Here is an 18,949-nt window from a genome sequence, read left to right as displayed (position 1 = left end):
ATATTAGTTCGTAAAACTAAAAGATTTATTATACTATTAATTCCTAGTCAAAATGAATCACAATCTATTTTTAACGAAATTCCAATTTTCGCTCCTTTCTCCCTCTAAGTCCTAACACTCTCTCCACTCCTACCCCCAATTAATTCCTCTCTCCCACCGCCCTTTTCTTTCACAGTCTCGATACTCACTCCCCTGTTTAAAATGGCGGACGACACCCGGTCCTTAGCTGGTTCTCAGTGACAATCGTCTCTTCCCCTGTATCACCTCACCAAATTGTCAAAGTTACAGAACAAAATAATCTAGATCACTTGTCTTTCTCATCCCTACAGCTCTATCATTCTTGACATCGACCAATCTATTAGAGTCCAAAAGAACCCAATCTTTGTGTTCTTGTGTGCTCTATCTCGGCCGAAGGGTTTTCGTGCCACCACGACAGTGTTGTGCTTTGTCTTCTCACTCAGGTATCATCTTCCCTTGATCCTAAATCACTCCAAAAAAATCCTAGCTTGTCAATTAAATTTTGTTTCAGTAGCTTTATTTTATAAGAATTTCTATGATAATTATTTTTGTCCTACAACTTTTTATCGGATGCGTGTTTCTCATTCACAATCAACCGATTATTGTATAATTAAATAAATATAGTGTAGTTGAATGGTTGATCTAGGTACAATAAAGCTTGATTTTAATTATGACATTTTGTTTAGTTTGATATCGATCAAGAAGAATGAATATCCACTATCATCTTTTAGATTTGATTTATTAGTAAATTTATTTTAATGTCATTGTTAGTAGGAGTTCTTGCTATTATGTTTAAGTAGTAATAGTAGTAATCTTTTAGATTTTGTTTATCCTTTTGTTATTCAGTATTCTTTCTAGCCAAAGATTTTAATTTGCAGAGTGTAACAGTTAGGAGTCTTTGTAATTTTGTAAAAATACCTTCAAGGGATCAGATTTTGTGAACAACAGTCCGCCACCGCCTCTTTAAGAGGATTATTTTATTTCCATTAGTTAACTTTTGCTTTTCACTACATATAATAGTTTTTTTTACATATAACTGATTCCCAGCTACTTCACTAATGAATGTCTTAACGACTTGTAAATTAGAGCACGACCAGAATAAATTAGTAGTTTATCTTATCATTCATTATCTAAGTTGCTAAGTTGTCAATATTTATACATTTCCTATAGATTTGATAGGAATGTAGAGTTTGATGTGTGTGCACAATCTTAACAAAAAGTTATGGATAAGGAATGATGATCAAAAAATGGCTGAAGTGGAATAAAAAGTTCTTGTTTTCTCGCTGCATTGTTGTTGCTGTCACAGTTATGTTACTCTTAGTTTTCATTATCTTAGGTATTTTACCAGTAATTAAATCTCTCTTTGTCGCAGCTGCTGGTATCCTTCTCCACACTTCTCTCCATTTGAGTCCGAAAGATATTTAATCTTTTTATTTGTGTGCACTCTCTATCGGTTAAAGGGACGTCGTGCCATTGCTGTGCTTTGCCTTCTCTTTCACAGGTCAGCATCTCATCTTTCTCTTGTCTTGAATCATAAAAAAGATTACCTATCCTACTAATTAGTTTAGGTTTTTGTAGTTTTTTTTTTTTTTTTTTGCACAAGAGTTCCCTTGCTAATTAATGTTCTATGTATATTTGAATTCTAGAACCTCAATCTAAAATCAACCATAATTCATTTGCATTATAGTCTGAATTTTTCTCTCTAAATTTTTTAGAGCCACTAGAATTTTTGTTCAAGCAAAATAGAGAAATTTGACCAAACAAAATTACTAGAACTATACATGAAACACATCCTAACATACATTGCTTTTGTGGTCCTCATAAGTTCAAAAATAAATAGGTGAACAATGTCTATTGTACTTAATGGGGATGATAATTAGGTCATTTTAGTGTTTTTGTTATTGAATGCACACAAGCATATTTGTGCACATAGTGTGCTAATGAATTTCATATGTGTTGGTTATTTGAACATGACTAATCTTGCAACATAAATATGATTACAATTTTTTTTTTGGGGTTTTTTTACAATTCACTTTCTAATTTACATAGTTATCTATATTTATATTATTACATATATAGGCTTGGTGGAATTTATTAAAACAATATGGATAGAAGTTGGATGACAAAGTCAAGAATCACAACGGAATACCAAAATGGACTTGAATATTTTTTGGACTATGCTTTTCGCAATTCAAGCATGAATGATAAGATATTATGTTCATGTAAACGTTGTGGGATCGGTATATCCGTGAGTAGAGATGAGGCATTTGAACATTTGACGGTTGACTGATTTATTCCAGGGTACACCCAATGGATAGCTCATGGAGAACTTCCTAGTAGTCGCTCATCTAGGTGTGACAATCAACATAATACTTTGGGTGGTGATGATATGCAAGGTTTAGTTCATGAAGCCTTTGGAGTTCCAAATGAAGATGGATATACTGACGAACATACTAGATCTCAAATAGATGCAGAAATTGCTAATGGACAATCAAGAGAATTTTATAAGTTGATTGATGGTTCACAACAACCATTGTTTGAAGGATGTGATAAATTCTCAAAGCTATCATTCATAATCCGTCTGTTGCACTTAAAGTGTATTGGGAGTTTGAACAATAAAGTATTTGATATGCTTTTGGAATTATTAAGAGAAGCTTTTCCAGATGCCATGGTTGATCTACCAAAGTCTTATTATGAAGCCGAGAAATTGATGAAAGGACTAGGACTTGGTTATGAAAATATTGATGCGTGTCAAAATGATTGTACTCTGTATTAGGGGGCAAATGTGACACATGTTATCAGCTAAGATGGCGTACTTCAGATGCAGATCCCACAGGTGAGAAAAGAAAGATTGCTCAAAACGTATTGTGGTATTTTCCCGTCAAACCAAGGTTGCAAAGATTGTTCATGTCTACAAAGACGGCATCTGACATGAGATGGCATGCTGAAAATCTTACGAAGGATGGGTATATGAGACACCCTGCCGATTCCTCAGCATGGAACACATTTGATACCTTGCATCCTAGTTTTGCTCAGGAATCTCGCAATGTTCGATTGGGATTGGAATCAGATGGAATTAATCCCTTCAAAAATATGAGTGTGTCACACAGCACATGGCATTTCATATTGTTTCCCTATAATCTTCCTCCATGGATGTGCATGAAAGAGCCTTATCTTATGTTATCTCTATTGATTGATTCCTGGTCCATCAGCTCCTGGGAATAATATTGATATTTATTTGCAACCCCTAATTACAGATCTAAAGGATTTGTGGGAAGTAGGAGTTGAAACATACGATGCTTCAAAAAAGCAAAATTTTCAATTACACGCTTCATTGATATGGACAATTAGTGATTTTCCGGGATATGCGTATTTGTCTGGATGAAGTACCCAAGGTGAATTTGCATGCCCAGTTTGTAATAAAGAAACACACTCTCTCAGACTAAAACACGGTGGGAAGTATTGCTACATGGGGCATCGGAGGTTTCTACCTAAAGAACATGAATTTCGGAAGAATAGACGACTCTTTGATGGCACAGTTGAGTATGGAGAAGCACCACAACGACAATCTGGTAATATGGTGATGGATGAGCTGAAAGACTTCACAGTTAAGTTTGGTAAGCAAGTTAAAGGTAATCCAAAGCTTTTCGGTTGGAAAAAAAAAGAGTATATTTTTTGAGTTGTCATACTGGAAAGATAATGTTGTCCGCCACAATCTCGATGTCATGCATACAGAGAAAAATATTTGTGAGAGTATTTGCGGCACATTATTGGATTTAGACGGTAAGTCTAAAGATAATTATAAATCGCGCCAAGACTTGGAGCAGATGGGAATTAGGCCTGAACTTCATCCAATTTCAAAAGGTCCTGGTAAAATTTATTTACCTGCAGCAGCTTTTACAATGAGCAAAATGGAGAGAACAACATTTTGTCGGGTTTTAAAAAATATTAAAGTTCCTCATGGTTATTCATCAAACATCTCAAGGTGTTTTCACCTAAAGCCGCCAAAATTGTTAAGCTTGAAAAGTCATGACTATCATGTTATGATGCAACAGTTGTTGCCTATAGCCTTGCGAAACACACTGTCCAAGTCCGTACGCGCACCTTTAGTTAAGCTCAGTGAGTACTTTAGAGAACTCTGTTCGAAAGTAATTCATCCCGCTGATGTCATTCGACTAGAGAAAGATATTGTTGTGGTACTTTGTCAATTGGAGAAGATATTTCCACCATCATTCTTCGATGTAATGGTGCACTGTACATTTGGCAACAGAAGTGAAGTTATGTGGACCTGTTCATAATGCATATTAATTTTTGTTTTCTTAAACAGATATTTAGGCACATTGAAATCCTATGTGTGGAATAGGAGCAAACCTGAAGGTTCAATCGCTCGGGGATATCTAGCAGAAGAATGTTTGACATTTTGTTCTTTGTATTTGGCTGGCTGCGTGGAGTCGAAGTTTAATCAACCATCGAGGAATGAAACTGTGAATGATAATGCAATAATTGGATTAGATGTATTTCCAATCATAGGTCATTCTCTTGGAAAAGGAACTGCTATGAGATTAGATGATGAAACATTGACGAAAGCACATCAATATGTATTGTTCAATTCTGAGGCCGTAAGACCATATATTGAGTAAGTTATCAGGCCTACTTTTATTTATTGTAATATTTCTAATTTTTTGTTTGAAAAGGTTAATGGTATAATTTCAGGCAACATTGGGCAATAGTTGAACAATCTAATCCTCGTGTTGCACGCCATCAGCTGGAACGCATCCACAGTGAAAGCTTTGCTGATTGGTTTGCTCAATATGTAAGATATATACTCCAAAAATGTAGTAATGGTTAATACAGTGTTGTTTTTTTATTAATTAACTTCTTTCAATAGGTCGAAAGGTTAATCATCCATGCAGAAACTCCAACATTAAGAGATTTGAAATTAGTTGCTCGCCGGCCTAATTTTATTGGAGTGAAATATAAGAAGTATATCGTAAATGGTTTTAGGTTTCACACGAAAGATTTGGAGAGTACGAAGAAAACACAAAATTGTGGGGTCCGTGTAAAGGCCACAACATCAAGTTTTTCAAGTAGTAGAGATCAAAATCTAATCTTAAGTGAGTTGGACTATTATGGAATTCTAACAGATATCATTGAGTTGGATTATGGTAGTGGACGTCGAGTTGTATTATTTGACTGTGAATGGGTGTCAAAAGGTAAACGACTGAAGACGGATGCTAATGGATTTACATTAGCCAATTTTTCAAATGTGACAAACCACAATGAACCATTTATTCTAGCATCCCAAGCTGGGCAAGTTTTCTATGTTGAGGATCCTACAGATTCACAATGGAGAGTAGTTGTCTCTACTACAACACGAACTAATTATCACATGGAACCAATTATTGATGTTGACACTTACTTACAAAGTAATATTTGTGTTCCTCCTGATAATGTAGAATCTGGTGACTTTGGTTGGGTTCGCGACGACGTCGATGGAACTGAGGTTGACATATCAGGTGATCTCAAAATTTGTAATCATTATGTTATTCTATTTTTTTCAGTTCAAAATCAACTTTAAAATGCTTGTAAGAATTATAACAGTTTGGAGCTTGAGAATTCTAAATGCTAACATGGAAAGGGACATACGCTGAGGAGAAAAGGTATAGCTAGATAGATATTCTACAAGTTGAAAAGACATGCATTCTATTTAATGAAGTAATTTTTTTTGCTTGATATGTAGCTTTTTGCAGTAAAACCAAATATTTGTGTGGATATAATATCTCCAGATTCTCGAGGCTGGGAATGTCTTAGTATTCAATAGTAACATTTGAACGCGTCTCATTTAAACTTTTTTATTGATATATTATGCTGATTTGTTTTTTACTTTTGCAGGTATGGCCAATAGAAGTGGACTTAAAGTTTATGAACCAGTTGGGTGGGAACTGAAGTCAATTGGCAAAGTAAGTTGACTAAGTTCCAATAATATACATTTGATTATAACATGAACAAAATAAAAAGAAAGAGAAAGTGTTCGTTGATTATTTGTGTACCTCACAATGTCAAAAATTCCAGCTAAACTAGCTCAGGGGATACTCTTTTTAGACGTGTTCTAAAGAAGGGAACGAAGATCAGATTTTGTGCTATATTTTATATAGAGTAGCTTGTAGATGAATGGATAATTGAGGAAATTAGTGAATAAGTGGGCTTTCTATGTGTCTGCTAACTGTCTATATTTTATAGTGAAGCCATGTCATGATGGATGTGTTGATATATGCTTTTTTCAATAAAAAATACCTTAACACTAGTGTGCCATGTTTGTTTATTAATCGAGTTATTTGTTATGGTGGTGGCAGTTCATGGATACAGCCATCGATCTTATGAACAAGTCGTTTATTGATCGCTAGCAAAATTAAGTGTGCTGCTAGCGTTGCATACGGAGGAGGGAAACAATTATTTTTTATCTAACAATAAGAATATGTTATACATTTCGCATGAAGGTCTGTACATTTAAGAGTTTATTCAAATGAGTGATATATATCATTCTAGTGGTGTGTTAGTTAATCATTTGGCTAATTGTTGGCTTAGATTGTGTCATTGTGATAGATATTTCTCTTTTTCACTATTGTGTTAACTAATCATTTTGACGTTTGTTGGCTTAGATTTTGATAGATATTCCTCTAATTCCACTTATCACTTACATTGGAATCACTTATTTTTTGTTTTGTTTGTTTTATAGGATAATGATCATATATCGCAACTGCCTTGGTGAAATTGTGGAGGCTTTCTGTTTGCCACTAGCTGCAAACTCCGGGCTGGAGGCTGAGATGAAGGGTCTGTTGGAAGGTATGGTAGGCATTTATGGATGGAAACGGATGCAGAAATATTGTGTTCAATCCTGGATAAGGGTCAGCTTGGGCCGGCAGAGACGAGACACACCATGACAGATATCAGAATCGCACTTAAGGGTCTCACTTGGAGGATAACACATATCTACAGAGAAGGCAACAAAGCAGCTGACTTGCTGGTGTCCCTTGGAAAGGAGAGTGTGGAGCCAAAAGATACACAGGAAGGTCAGTCCCGGCCACAGTTAGAGCCTTGGTGAGACTTGACCAGATTGGTATTCCTAATTTTAGGTGCACTTGACATTCTTTTGGCTGTTTTGGTAGCTTGGTGAGGATAGTTTTGATTTTGTTCTTTCTTTCTGTCTAGTTACTTGGCATAGATTTTTGTTATTTCATTATATATGGTTTCTTGGGCACTCCACTTTTGGGTTTGTTGGATTGTAAAATTTTTTTGTTATGATATATATGGGATGAGGTTCCTACTTAACACTCCGCCGGGAAGGCGTTTGATTAAAAAAAATAAAGTGATCATATATTTTTTCACTATTTGTATTTTATTCACTATGCATGAAAATAATATAAAAATGTACTCATGTCATGTATTTTTCTTTATAATAATAATGTGTTAAATAAGGATACAGATATATTTGGACTAAAGAGATGAAAAGTGATATAAAATTATAAAACTCAAAGTTAATTTTCCTAAATTAGCCTAAAATGTGCATTTTTATTACTATGATTTAATATTTCATTGCAATTGTTTTGTGTATAAAATATACATAAAATATTATAGTTATTGCATTTGTGAACTTTTGTATGTTATTATTTTTATAAATGACATAGTTTTGAATTAAAATTTTAGGTTGTCTATAAAAATTAGTCACTTTATTCTTTAATAAAATTTTTTTATAACTAAGTGAGACTCAATTTTCACTTATAACACTACAACCATTTTTCGTAATTTTTTTTTGTATTTTAATACTTATGTATTAAAATTCGTAATATAAGAAAGGTAGAATAAATAAGAATATATGGAGCTCCTACCAATGGCGGATCCAGGAAGGGCCAGGAGGGTGTGGTCGTCCCTCCCTTTGCTTTTGACGTCGCCATTCATTTGCTTTGTGACGTCGCCTCGAGAAAGACGGAAATCGTCCAGTGCTATATTGGGCTGACTTGTTGCAAGCCCGCCATATTAAATTTTAGCTCAAACTCAAGAACCCCAAGTTGCCCAATTGATATCCTAACCAAATTCAAGCAATGCAAGAAATAAGTTTATTCGAAAAATTGGAGAGTCGAGCTAAGATAATCGAGCGACGGATCTTAGTTAGAACTGAGGGTAAACTCAGGACTTATAGTAATTGTTGGTGGAAAATGACCATTTTGTTTCTCATATATTACGACGGAGTTTGATGCGTTAGACAAAATAATATTTAAATACAATAGGAAATAAGCTATAATAGAATTTACTTAGGATTAAATAAGTCACAATGGTGTAATTGTGAGATTGTGTTATAATCTTCGCATTGTGACGAGATGATTATTAAATTGATAATTATTATTTTCATAATATTAAATAATAAAATGAACATGTATTTAGAAAATTGGTGGAATACTTATTCTATTATTTTATCATTATTACAAACATGTCTATATCGATATGTACCATATCTAATATTGATGATTATTAATTTTGTAATATTATAATAAAATGAACATGTATTTAGACAATTGGTGGAATAATTATTCTATTATTTTATCATTATTACAAACATATCGATATGTACCATATCTAATTCCTTTTTAAAATATTTATCCAATTTATGCATTTAGATATCGATAACTATAGCTTTAAAAAGCTAATAAATCACTCCATTCGGCGGTTTCAGTTTCATAAATTAGAAGAATACATCAGGAACCCTAGATTATGGATTGAGCGGGAGAAACATTGAGCGCCAAATTAAACATGGATCTTACAACCGTCCACTCCTCCCACAACCCCAAGCACATTCAGGAACTCTCAATTATCTATAGTTTAGCAAAGAGAACAAGAACGAGAAGAAAATCAAGTTGAGACCTTCGTTTGATTCTTGCAAGGGGAGTTTTTTCAATGAAATTATTTTTAGAACGAATGATATAATATATTCACGGGAAAGATAATCTACTGTTGCTAACATAGATTATATGTTTTAATCACATACTATAGGTTTCAATTGAATTTTATATGCGATGTGATCAAGTTTAAACTAATTTTTGTTTTACTCCTCAAGTGTTTGATGAAATGATCTCAAGTTTCACTATATCATTTTACCAGCTATTGTCTATACTTACTTTCATTCCAATGTATGTAGTTACATATGGCTTCTAAAGGAGGGAAGCAGATTAAAAAAAGTGCTCGTTTACAAGAGGAAAGGAATCTATCAGCTCAAAGGTTTACATCTAGCGAAGGTAAAAAAATGCTCGGCTTCTAGGTGATAGTAGGGAAGGAAAATCATTATATGTTTCGATAAAATAGTGAAACTAAATAGAATCTGATGGATTTATTCTGACAACAATATAACATCCAGATTCAAATAATTCCACCCTTAAACTCCATTTTTGCTGCACTGTAATCTCAATTATTCCTATTTTTAGTACTTTGTCTAGTTAAATTGTAAACCCGTCGAATTAGGATTTCGTAGATCCATTGCTATCTCTAGTAGTGGTTAACTTGAGAGGCCTTTTATCATTAACTAAGTTTCAATAATAGAGTTATAATCACCACTCATCCGTTTCAATGACATAATATAATATTTTATTTCGAATGTCTCAAAAATAAAGTACTACATGTTAAAAACTTCATTCTTTACTAGTAATTTTTGTAATCCTTGTGAAAATTTAAATCAGCCAAATTGAGTTGATCTTTTTTGTTTAGCGTACGATACTGTTAGGTAGTTAACATATATTTTTAATATAAATTGTTATAATGATTAGCAGGTTTTATAAATAAGACAACAATGAGCATAAATAAAGAAGCTGTGAATATGGTCACATATTCGAACCATATCCATAGGAGTGTGCCACCATTGCCAAATGAGGATATAAGTCTCGACATCGAAGAAGAAGAGGAGGATGGTAATGGGCAATCACACACTCTAATAAGCTCCTTAATCTTTTAGATAGTAGACTAATCATATATTTTTTATGCTTAAAGGTAGTGCATCAGTTCATGAAACTATTGAAAAGGAAAGCAGAGGCCCTACCTATATGTCAGATATTTGGGGCCGCCCTCCAAACCTACCACTCATTTCTGTCGAGTATAATGAGTTTGGTCAGCCCATCGGTGCTGAAAAGAGCAAGCTTTGCCATTTCTTAGGTTCAATTGCAAGAAATGGTAGATATTGTCCATTAGATGTTAATAATTGGCGTGCCATGCCAAAGGGGAAAAAATATGACATGCTCGACTTCGTAAAGGTAATAAAATTTCAAAAGAGTGTAGTTTATTTAATTTATCATGCTCTTTAATCCTTCTATGCTTTTGGACTACGTTAGATTTCTCGTTTACTACACTTGTTAAGCATTTGTTATGTTATTTAACATGTGGCTTATGTTTTGACATGCATTGACATGACTTTTTAATGCTCACTTTTCATGGTAATCCTATTATCACATATATTTAGTACTTAATACTTGATGTGAAGCTGACACATATATGTGTGTTCTTGCATGTTGTTTAAATCATTGGATCTAGTTTTGCTAAAAGTACATTTTTGAACAGATGATCACACTACATTATTCTGAATTCTTAATTGTTATTTAAGTTCTATTTTACTTTAACTCTTACAAGTTAATGTGATCTATTTTTTATTCCAGAACATTGCCAATTATATATATATATATATATAGGGATGTATTCATATCCTTTTTATATGTTTTGTTCAATTGTTCAATTTAATCTTGGCTGTTCAATATCAAGATCTTATGGCCCAAAATATTGCCACATGAAATTAATTAAAATATTTAAAAAAAACATCCAGGGCCTTTTAGGAATACACAATAGAGTTAGTTTTGGAAACTTCCTTGATTTTCTCTCAATAAATCACAGCGGTTTCTCATAGAATTAGACGAGATCTTTCTTCTCTCTCCAAACTGAAATATTTTCTTCTCCGTTGAATATTCTCTCCAATATATCTCAATCTCAACCTAGTCGTGAATCACTTTTCTCAAATTTCACAAGAATTCTTAGCCATCACTTCTTTCAGTCATGAATCACTTCTCTCAAGTTTGACCTTTTTTGAATTTTGTTCTTGTTCGCCAACAATGGAAGAAGGTAATTTAATTTGTTATTGTTTTGAGTATTAAACGTGGTTGTAATCTTAAAAAAAAAATTGATTTGAGCAGTATTGTTTAGTATGACTCTCTTTCAATCCTTGGCAGTAGTTTTATTTATCCCCGTAGGGTTTAGGTATCATGTAATCTATTTTGTAGTTTCAACTTCCTAAAATAATGCACAAATATCTATGTGTAATGTAATTTTTCGAATCAATAATGGTCGATGTATGTACTATAATGTATAAGTTTCAGAGCAGTTTTTGTTGTAATTTTATACGGTAACATTGGCATTGTTTGATTTTTTGGCCCAACTAAAATCCTTTCCCCTAGGGTTTATTTATCGTTGGGGCTAGGATGTAGTATGGGATCAGAATAACACGTATGAAGATTGGCGTCGTGAATGTGTCGTTAATTTGGAGCCGTCGTGAATTACACGAATCAAAAGAGTTGGACCCGTCGTGAATTTTGTTCTTGTTCTGCAACAATGGAAGAAGGTAATGTAATTTGTTCCTGTTTTGAGTATTAAACTGTTTTGTAATCTTAAAAACCGATTGCAGCAGTAATCCTTGATCTGACTCTTTTGTTTGGTTGAGTTATACAATTTCATGAGCAGTTTAAGATTGGCAGTGTTTGATTATATGGTGCTAGTTTAATTTATTCTCCTAGGGTTTAGCAATCCTTGGGGCTGAGGTGTAGTATGAATTAAGTAACACAACGTTTGCCGTAGTCCACGAGTTTCAGTCATTAATCTAGGGTTCAGATATCATATCTGCTAGGGAGTAGTGTTAACTGACAAACATAATGTACAAATATCTATGTGTAATGTAATTTATGTAATCAGTAATGAACGATGTATGTACTGTAATGTATAATGTAGATGTTTTAGATAATTTTTTGTTGTTATTTCATACAGAAAGATTGACTGTGTTTGATGTTTTGGCGCAACTTAAATCCTTTCCCTAAGGGTTTAGAAATCGTTGGGGCCAGGGTATAGCATGGAGTAAGTAACACAACCGTCGTCAAATTTCACGAGTTTAAGTCATTCCTATAGGGTTTAGTTGTCATCTCTGCTAGAGTTTAGTTTTAACCCAGAAATATAATGTACAAATACTTAAGTATAATGTAGTTTAGCTAATTAGTAATGTACAATATATGTTATGTAATGTATACTTTTCCTGATATGTTTTTGTTATGATTTCCAAGAGAGAAAAGGCTATAAAGGAGGCCGCTAGGCCTTAGAGACGGTGTAAGGCTTGCGATGAGATGGGGCCGTCACGATTCTAGAAATTGTCCAATGCTTAAAGAGATGGAGAAGGAGAATGCGTTGCGCAAGGGCAAAAGGAAATGTTGATGATTTTTTTAATATCACGAAGCTCTATCCCATCTTATTTTTATTGTTCTTCGGATTAGTCTTCGTCTGTTATCCATTAACTTATTCTCATTAGTCGTACATTTTGGTACATTATATGCATTAATAAAAATGCATTATTATTATGTTATTAGTGCATAATTAGCTACAAGAACTTTATTTTTTACGCAATATTACATCTCTACCTGATACTGACATCAGTTACATTATTCTTCACATATAGTACATTATTATTATGTCGTTGTACATTAATATTATTAAAGTTGTACATTATTTGTAACGAAGCAAATAACTCTCTATACGCAATTAGTACTGTAAAGTGCATTATTTATCACATGATTGGTTAAGGTTTGTTATAAAATATGTAATTTAGCTCATTCGATCACTATCATTTTCCATACATTAGTAGTCACATTCATTACATTATATACATTATTATTCACATTTCATACATTATTAGTTCATTTATAGCCATTAGAGAAGTTTTAAAAAGTAGCTAATTTATTATACATTATGTTATTCATATAATACATTATAAATTTCAAACTGTGCATTATACGTTACTTTTCATCCATTATATGGTTTAAGATAATGATATTATCACCTAATACAAAAATATATATTGGATTTCCACAAGTTTAGAAAACTTGATATTGTTTAAAACGAGCTACGCAACAAGTCCCTACCTGAACTTCCAACATAAGTTATCAACGCAATTCCTTTACAGCTTCTTTCTGCCTTGGAGTCAGACTTTTTAAAGCATTCAAATACTCCGTTAGGGTGCGACGACAATACAGATGGTTTGCCTTTTTTCCTCTAGGTTTTCTAGGCTCAACATCTTCACGGGTTGTACTAGTCTTTGCTTTTTCCTCGGCTAATCTATGCTGAAGCTTGTGGGCCAATGCGATTGGAAGACATCGACTACAGCTTCCTCAAAATCAAATCAATGCTGCTTAGTTGCTGACCAAAATAAGACACAGATGTTTCACATATGTATTCCTTAATGCACAAATCTTGCTAATTAATGTTACAAAATGAATAAATAATGCAAAACTTTAAATTTAACCAATGTATAGTTTAACTTATATCCTAATGCCATCATTAATGAATAATGTACAATATCAACAAAATAATTCATAAATTTAACCCAATAATGTACATCTGTCAAATGCATACAAAAAAAATGCAACATACTACTTAGTAATGTATAGCATCACACAAATAATGTGTCAAACCATGCAAATAATGCAAACAACGAACTAATATAATGTTTCACATCTGGATAAAGAAGTAACGCATAAATCTGCTTAAATCATGTCTCACTTTTACACAATGTAATGATTTTCAAAGAATTACAATGTGTCAAACCAAGCAAATAATGCAAAAAACGAACTGAAATAATGTTTCACATCTGGATAAAGAATGTAATGCATAAATATGCTTAAATAATGTTTCACTTTTACACAGAATAATGTAATGATTTCCAAAGAATTATATTGTGTCAAACCAAGCAAATAATGCATAAAATGAACAAAAACACCTACTCAAACACACCAACACTTCGGGGGGACAGCCAAAACTTAACAGAACTCGTAGCATACTATGAAACCAATACATTTAACTTAAAACCACAACATAATATACACCAACATCTAATATAATGTACACACATTATATGCTTAATTAGATTGCCTGCATTCGATGTTGGTTGTGTTTTAAACGGCCTTCCTCTCTTCGACATGGTTATCCTGCTTTTCAGACCAACAAACACAACACAATAAGATTTCTACAACATCGAGAAACACACAATTGGTTGGGCAATAATTAACTATAAAAGACAATAATTCCTAGAACCCTAACCAAAAATGAAAACCCTGTACAGGAAAAACTGCACCACCAAGAAAAGGTAAGAGTGTTTCGGATAAATAAAATCGATCGTAGCCCAAATCCAGAACTCGAATTTACTAAAAGGTTGAATAATGAACAAAAAACAAAAATACATGAAAAAGAAGTAGCGATTTTCAAAAATGTCGACCAAATGTATGACAAAATCGTCATTGTTTTTAGTTGAAAACTCTGAATCGACGACTATATGATGTTTTTCCGGCTACAAACAACACTCAAACTGGTATAGTACCAAAAATCGAAGCTTTTAGAACCCTACCTTGTTGTCGATTCAAAATCTCCCCCCGATTACAATGTTGCTTCGTCGCCCAAGGGTGTTACGGCGGCAACAGTCGACTATTCTAATGGAGATTCTCCGATTTTAGCGGCGGAAGGGTTCACAAATGAATGGAAATGAGAGAGAAAGGGTTTTGATCGTGGGTTGAGGGAAGAGAGAGGTATTGTGAGAGAGAGAGAGTGATTGGATGGAAGGTCAATCTGTTTCAATGAATATCCCGCTGATATCATGCCTTCTGTTTTGAAACGCGTGGGATCCATTGTTGTTTTACAGCTTTACCCTTATAATGCACAAAAATGAACTAATAATGCAACACGGGATCAGATCTACTCTTTTAATCTAGTCCGTCCATTCCATCCATCTAATGGTTGATATTAAGAAGGAAATAGTATCTAAAGGGGTAAAAGGAGCTTAATGCTCCCCTATATATATATATATATATATATTATATAGTTATAACAATGTATGTCTTTATCTAAGGCACGATTCACTGTCCCTACCATTGCTGAGAAATGGGTAGTGGCCTCCATTGGAGTTAAATGGAGAAGTTGGAAGCATTATTTGAAAACGAGGTATTGGGCTGATGTACCTATCGAGCTTTTAATACATGACAAGGATGACAGAGTTTTAGAAGATCAATGGATCAATTGTCTTACTTACTGGAGAACGGAGAATGCAAAGGTTTATTCTAGTTTTTCTTTATATAATGATATTTCATTTAAGCTATGAATCTAATCATTTGGATTTTTGACTTGCTATTAGGAAATAAGTAAGAGAACCAAAAAGTTCGAGCAAAGAAGTTAATGAATCAAACTACAAGAAAGACTTCATTTGCACAAGTTAAAGAAAAATTGGTAATGTTTTCTTTTTTCTATGTTTAATTTCATCATTATTATTATGACATATTAGTATCCTAACAATATACATATTCCTAGACAAAGGAACACGAACGATGCCCAACCCGTGTTCAACTTTTTAGTTCCTGTTTTGTTTCTTCGAGTGGAAACACGAGTGATGATGTATCAACTAAAATTGTATGTTGCACTATATTTTCCCATTGTATGGAATATATTATGCAATTTCATTGTTGTTATGTACAAACTCCATCCCACATCGGGAGTCTGAGGGAAGTTGGAAGGTGTATATAATTCCTGTCCAACCCAATTAGTTTGAGGCCTTTTGGGAGTGACCCAAAAACAAATCCGTGCGGGCTTGACCCAAAGCGGACAATATCAAACGTTTGTTGCAGTCGACGATCCTAACAAATTATCAGAGCAAACGGTCTGTTGGACACACTCCCTTGTCCATCATCCTTACTTGGCCTGGTTTGTCCTTTCCCATTATTTGGAAAAATATGTAATTTGGAGCAATTTGATCTTCGGCATCTTCGGGAAGTTGACTACTACGTTCCACCATTGCTGCCTGTTCACAAAATTATAAAATGAATGTTCACAATTGTTATGACAAATAGGGCAATTGTGAATCGAGAAACAAAAGAACGTAAATAGACACATAATTTACGTGGTTCACCAACGTTGTGTTGGCTACGTCCACGGGCAAGAACGAAGAACAAATTGTATTATGACTGCGGTTTTCAGATTATGGCTACAGATTGGATCTGTCAGATCTCAGATCACAAAATTATGTGCCCTACTCCCATATAAATAGGCACACATAAAATCCTATCCTAATTCGGAAACATAATCCTATTCCAATTAGGAAACACAATCCTGTACAGATTCAAGGTATACTAACAAATCTCAACCTTGACTTGAATTCACCTTGCAGATGCATCATTACAATGCCAGACTTCTCCTTCCTTGCCTCAGATTTTCCATAAACCGAATTCACCTTGCAAACGCATCATTACAATGCCAACCTTCAAATATGCAAATCTACTATTTATGCACGTAGGTTTTTTATGTAAGATCATTATGACATTGGATTTTTGTTATTCAAATTTAGCATTTTATTTGAATTAGTTGTTTATTTAAATTTTGTTGGATGGTTAATAGCAATTTAATATGATTTTTTTACATTGAAAGTGGAAACGTAAATATGTATTTAATAAATATGTAAATATAAAAATTTGAAGGACTAAATGTAATTTATAAATATTTATAGGATGAAAATACAAATTACAGCAATTTGTAGGTCAAAAGTATAAATCAAATAAATATATGTGGGAAGTTGTAATAATATATATTTGTGGGGTTGATTTGTAAATTTTCGTGAATTTATATAGTGTAGTTTAAAAGAATACTTTATGACACTATACATTGTGATGACAAGAGTTTTTTCTTGACACTTTTTTTAGTGTAATAAAGAAGGATTTATCTTCACACTTTGCTTATTATTACATTTTTTTCCTCACACGTGCAATAAGTGCCATTACAACGTGTCAAGATAATAGTTTTCTAGTTGCATTTTATATATGTCATAATATTTGCAAGGCACTGCTATAACCGAGGCCTTCATTTTGTGGAGTAACTAATTTTCATTTTCCAAAATACTTCCACCAAAGTTCTTAAACCATTCAATCTCTTCAATTCTTATCCCTTCCCCTTTCCACCACTCTACAAAATGGCCTCTCTAACTCCCGGAATCCTTCTCAAGCTCCTTCAGTCGATGAATTCCAACATCAAAGTCACCTGCGACCACCGCAGCCCCCTCCTCCAGGTCATCGGCATCCTCCTCGCTATCTCCGCCGCCGATTCCCTCTGGCCGCACAATGTATTCTATGTCCAGCTGTCCGACTCCCTCAATTCAACCTACGTCTCCCTCTCCGGCCGCGACACTGACCTAATTCTCAACGATCACCTCCAATTAGGCCAATTCGTGCAACTCGATCGCCTCCTCCTCGACTTCGACTCCCCTCCCGTCCCCACGCCCGTCAACTTCCGGCCCGTCGCCGGCCGCCAGCCCTTCATCGGATCCCCCGAACCCGTAATTGCTCGGATCTCCCCTTCCAAAAACGAATTTGTTATTCAGCCGGTTTCCAACTCCAATTCCTCCGTTGACCCCATCGCTACCTATTTGTCTAGGGCGGGGAAGAAAGAGACGGAGGGAAAGGAGAAATCCGCAGAGGGAAAGGGGAAATCCATAGAGGGAAAGGGTGGCAGGCATGTAATTGCCCCCAAAAAGGAGAATGTTAATGTGAATGTTCCTGCAAATTGCGGAGATGATACCTCTAATGGTAGTAGAGTTGGATCGGATAAGGTCTCGCAAAGGTTTTCGTCGTCGGGGTCGCTGAAGCAGAGATCGGTATCAGCAGCTGGAAGGAAAGTTGTGGTGGCGGAGAGGGATCCATCGCTGGCGGCCAAATCAGGGAAGAGGTCCTCCTCGCCCGCTCCGTCGATATGATATGAGTCGTCATCAAAGTGACACGAACCGAGCTCGACCATGGCTCGTTTACAAAAGGGGAAGCCGAAGGGTGGAGAACTATGGTTTTGCTGAAGTGGAGGAGGTGGAGAATGTGGATATTAATTCTACCAGGGGTGGAGTGTTGGGGTTTGGTGCCCCTTGCACAGCGGAAGACTTGTACAAAACAAATAAATCAGACACGGATCTATTTGACCAATTATGGGATCAATCAATTCACATGTTAAACGGATAATTGCATGCTAGAACACAAATAATTCATGCTCAAAGAAAGTAAATCCTAAACATGATTTCTACGGTTTAGAGTTACCGTTTTGATTCTCCAAAGAATCGTCGATTGCTCGCGCCTTCTCCACGTGATGATCTTCAATACTAGACCACGGATCATCTCTCTGGTTCCCGAACTGTATCTCGATATCAGGGTGGTGGACTGATCTTATCAAATATTAGGACTCGAATAAAGAAGACACAAAATTCTCACGGAGGAAAGCTGAAAATTTCGACTCCTTCTGTAGAGAGAGGAGATCGAAAATTTCAAATAAACTTAAATTATGTGTCTGTCTCTCCTTTATTCTCCTATTTATATTAAGTTCTTTTTAGGCCCAGACAGGGATCTATGGAAGGTTTATGATATGGGCTCCCCCAATTAGCTTTTTACTAATTAAATTGAACCCACAATTTAATACAAGCTTTAATTGGAATATTACGAGCAACCACTACAGAAGTAATATTGAACTCTCCCCATCCAAATCCGAAATTACAAGTAATTCGGATTTCCACTTTGTTTATTATTTATTACCCGCGCTTAAGATATAAATGTCCATTAATTAATTAAGTCATTAATTAATT

General features: G+C 34.5%; 1 protein-coding gene and 2 pseudogenes across 2 annotated transcripts; all 3 read left to right on the top strand.

Moving 5' to 3' along the window:
• Nucleotides 1–2,122: 2,122 nt before the first annotated feature.
• Nucleotides 2,123–7,403, top strand: LOC125195243 (uncharacterized; annotated as a pseudogene). Its single transcript, XR_016137554.1, has 6 exons — nucleotides 2,123–4,654; nucleotides 4,732–4,831; nucleotides 4,907–5,534; nucleotides 5,620–5,678; nucleotides 5,911–5,978; nucleotides 6,755–7,403. The product of XR_016137554.1 is annotated as an uncharacterized LOC125195243 (transcript).
• Nucleotides 7,404–9,214: 1,811 nt separating this feature from the next.
• On the top strand, nucleotides 9,215–16,387 carry LOC148929302 (uncharacterized). Its single transcript, XM_089056785.1, has 7 exons — nucleotides 9,215–9,305; nucleotides 9,834–9,971; nucleotides 10,051–10,310; nucleotides 15,200–15,410; nucleotides 15,494–15,573; nucleotides 15,655–15,753; nucleotides 16,331–16,387. The coding sequence occupies exons 1-7, from the start codon at nucleotides 9,215–9,217 to the stop codon at nucleotides 16,385–16,387; spliced, it is 936 nt and encodes a 311-aa protein (XP_088912911.1).
• A 915-nt stretch (nucleotides 16,388–17,302) lies between these two features.
• LOC148929301 (protein CORTICAL MICROTUBULE DISORDERING 3 pseudogene) lies at nucleotides 17,303–18,082 on the top strand (annotated as a pseudogene).
• The last annotated feature ends 867 nt before the right edge of the window (nucleotides 18,083–18,949 follow it).

This window comes from Salvia hispanica, chromosome 4 (genome assembly GCF_029641045.1).
Source record: "Salvia hispanica isolate PSC_SH4W2 chromosome 4, Shi_PSC_v1, whole genome shotgun sequence".
NCBI classification, from domain to species: domain Eukaryota; kingdom Viridiplantae; phylum Streptophyta; class Magnoliopsida; order Lamiales; family Lamiaceae; genus Salvia; species Salvia hispanica.
This window is presented reverse-complemented; position numbering and strand designations above follow the sequence as displayed.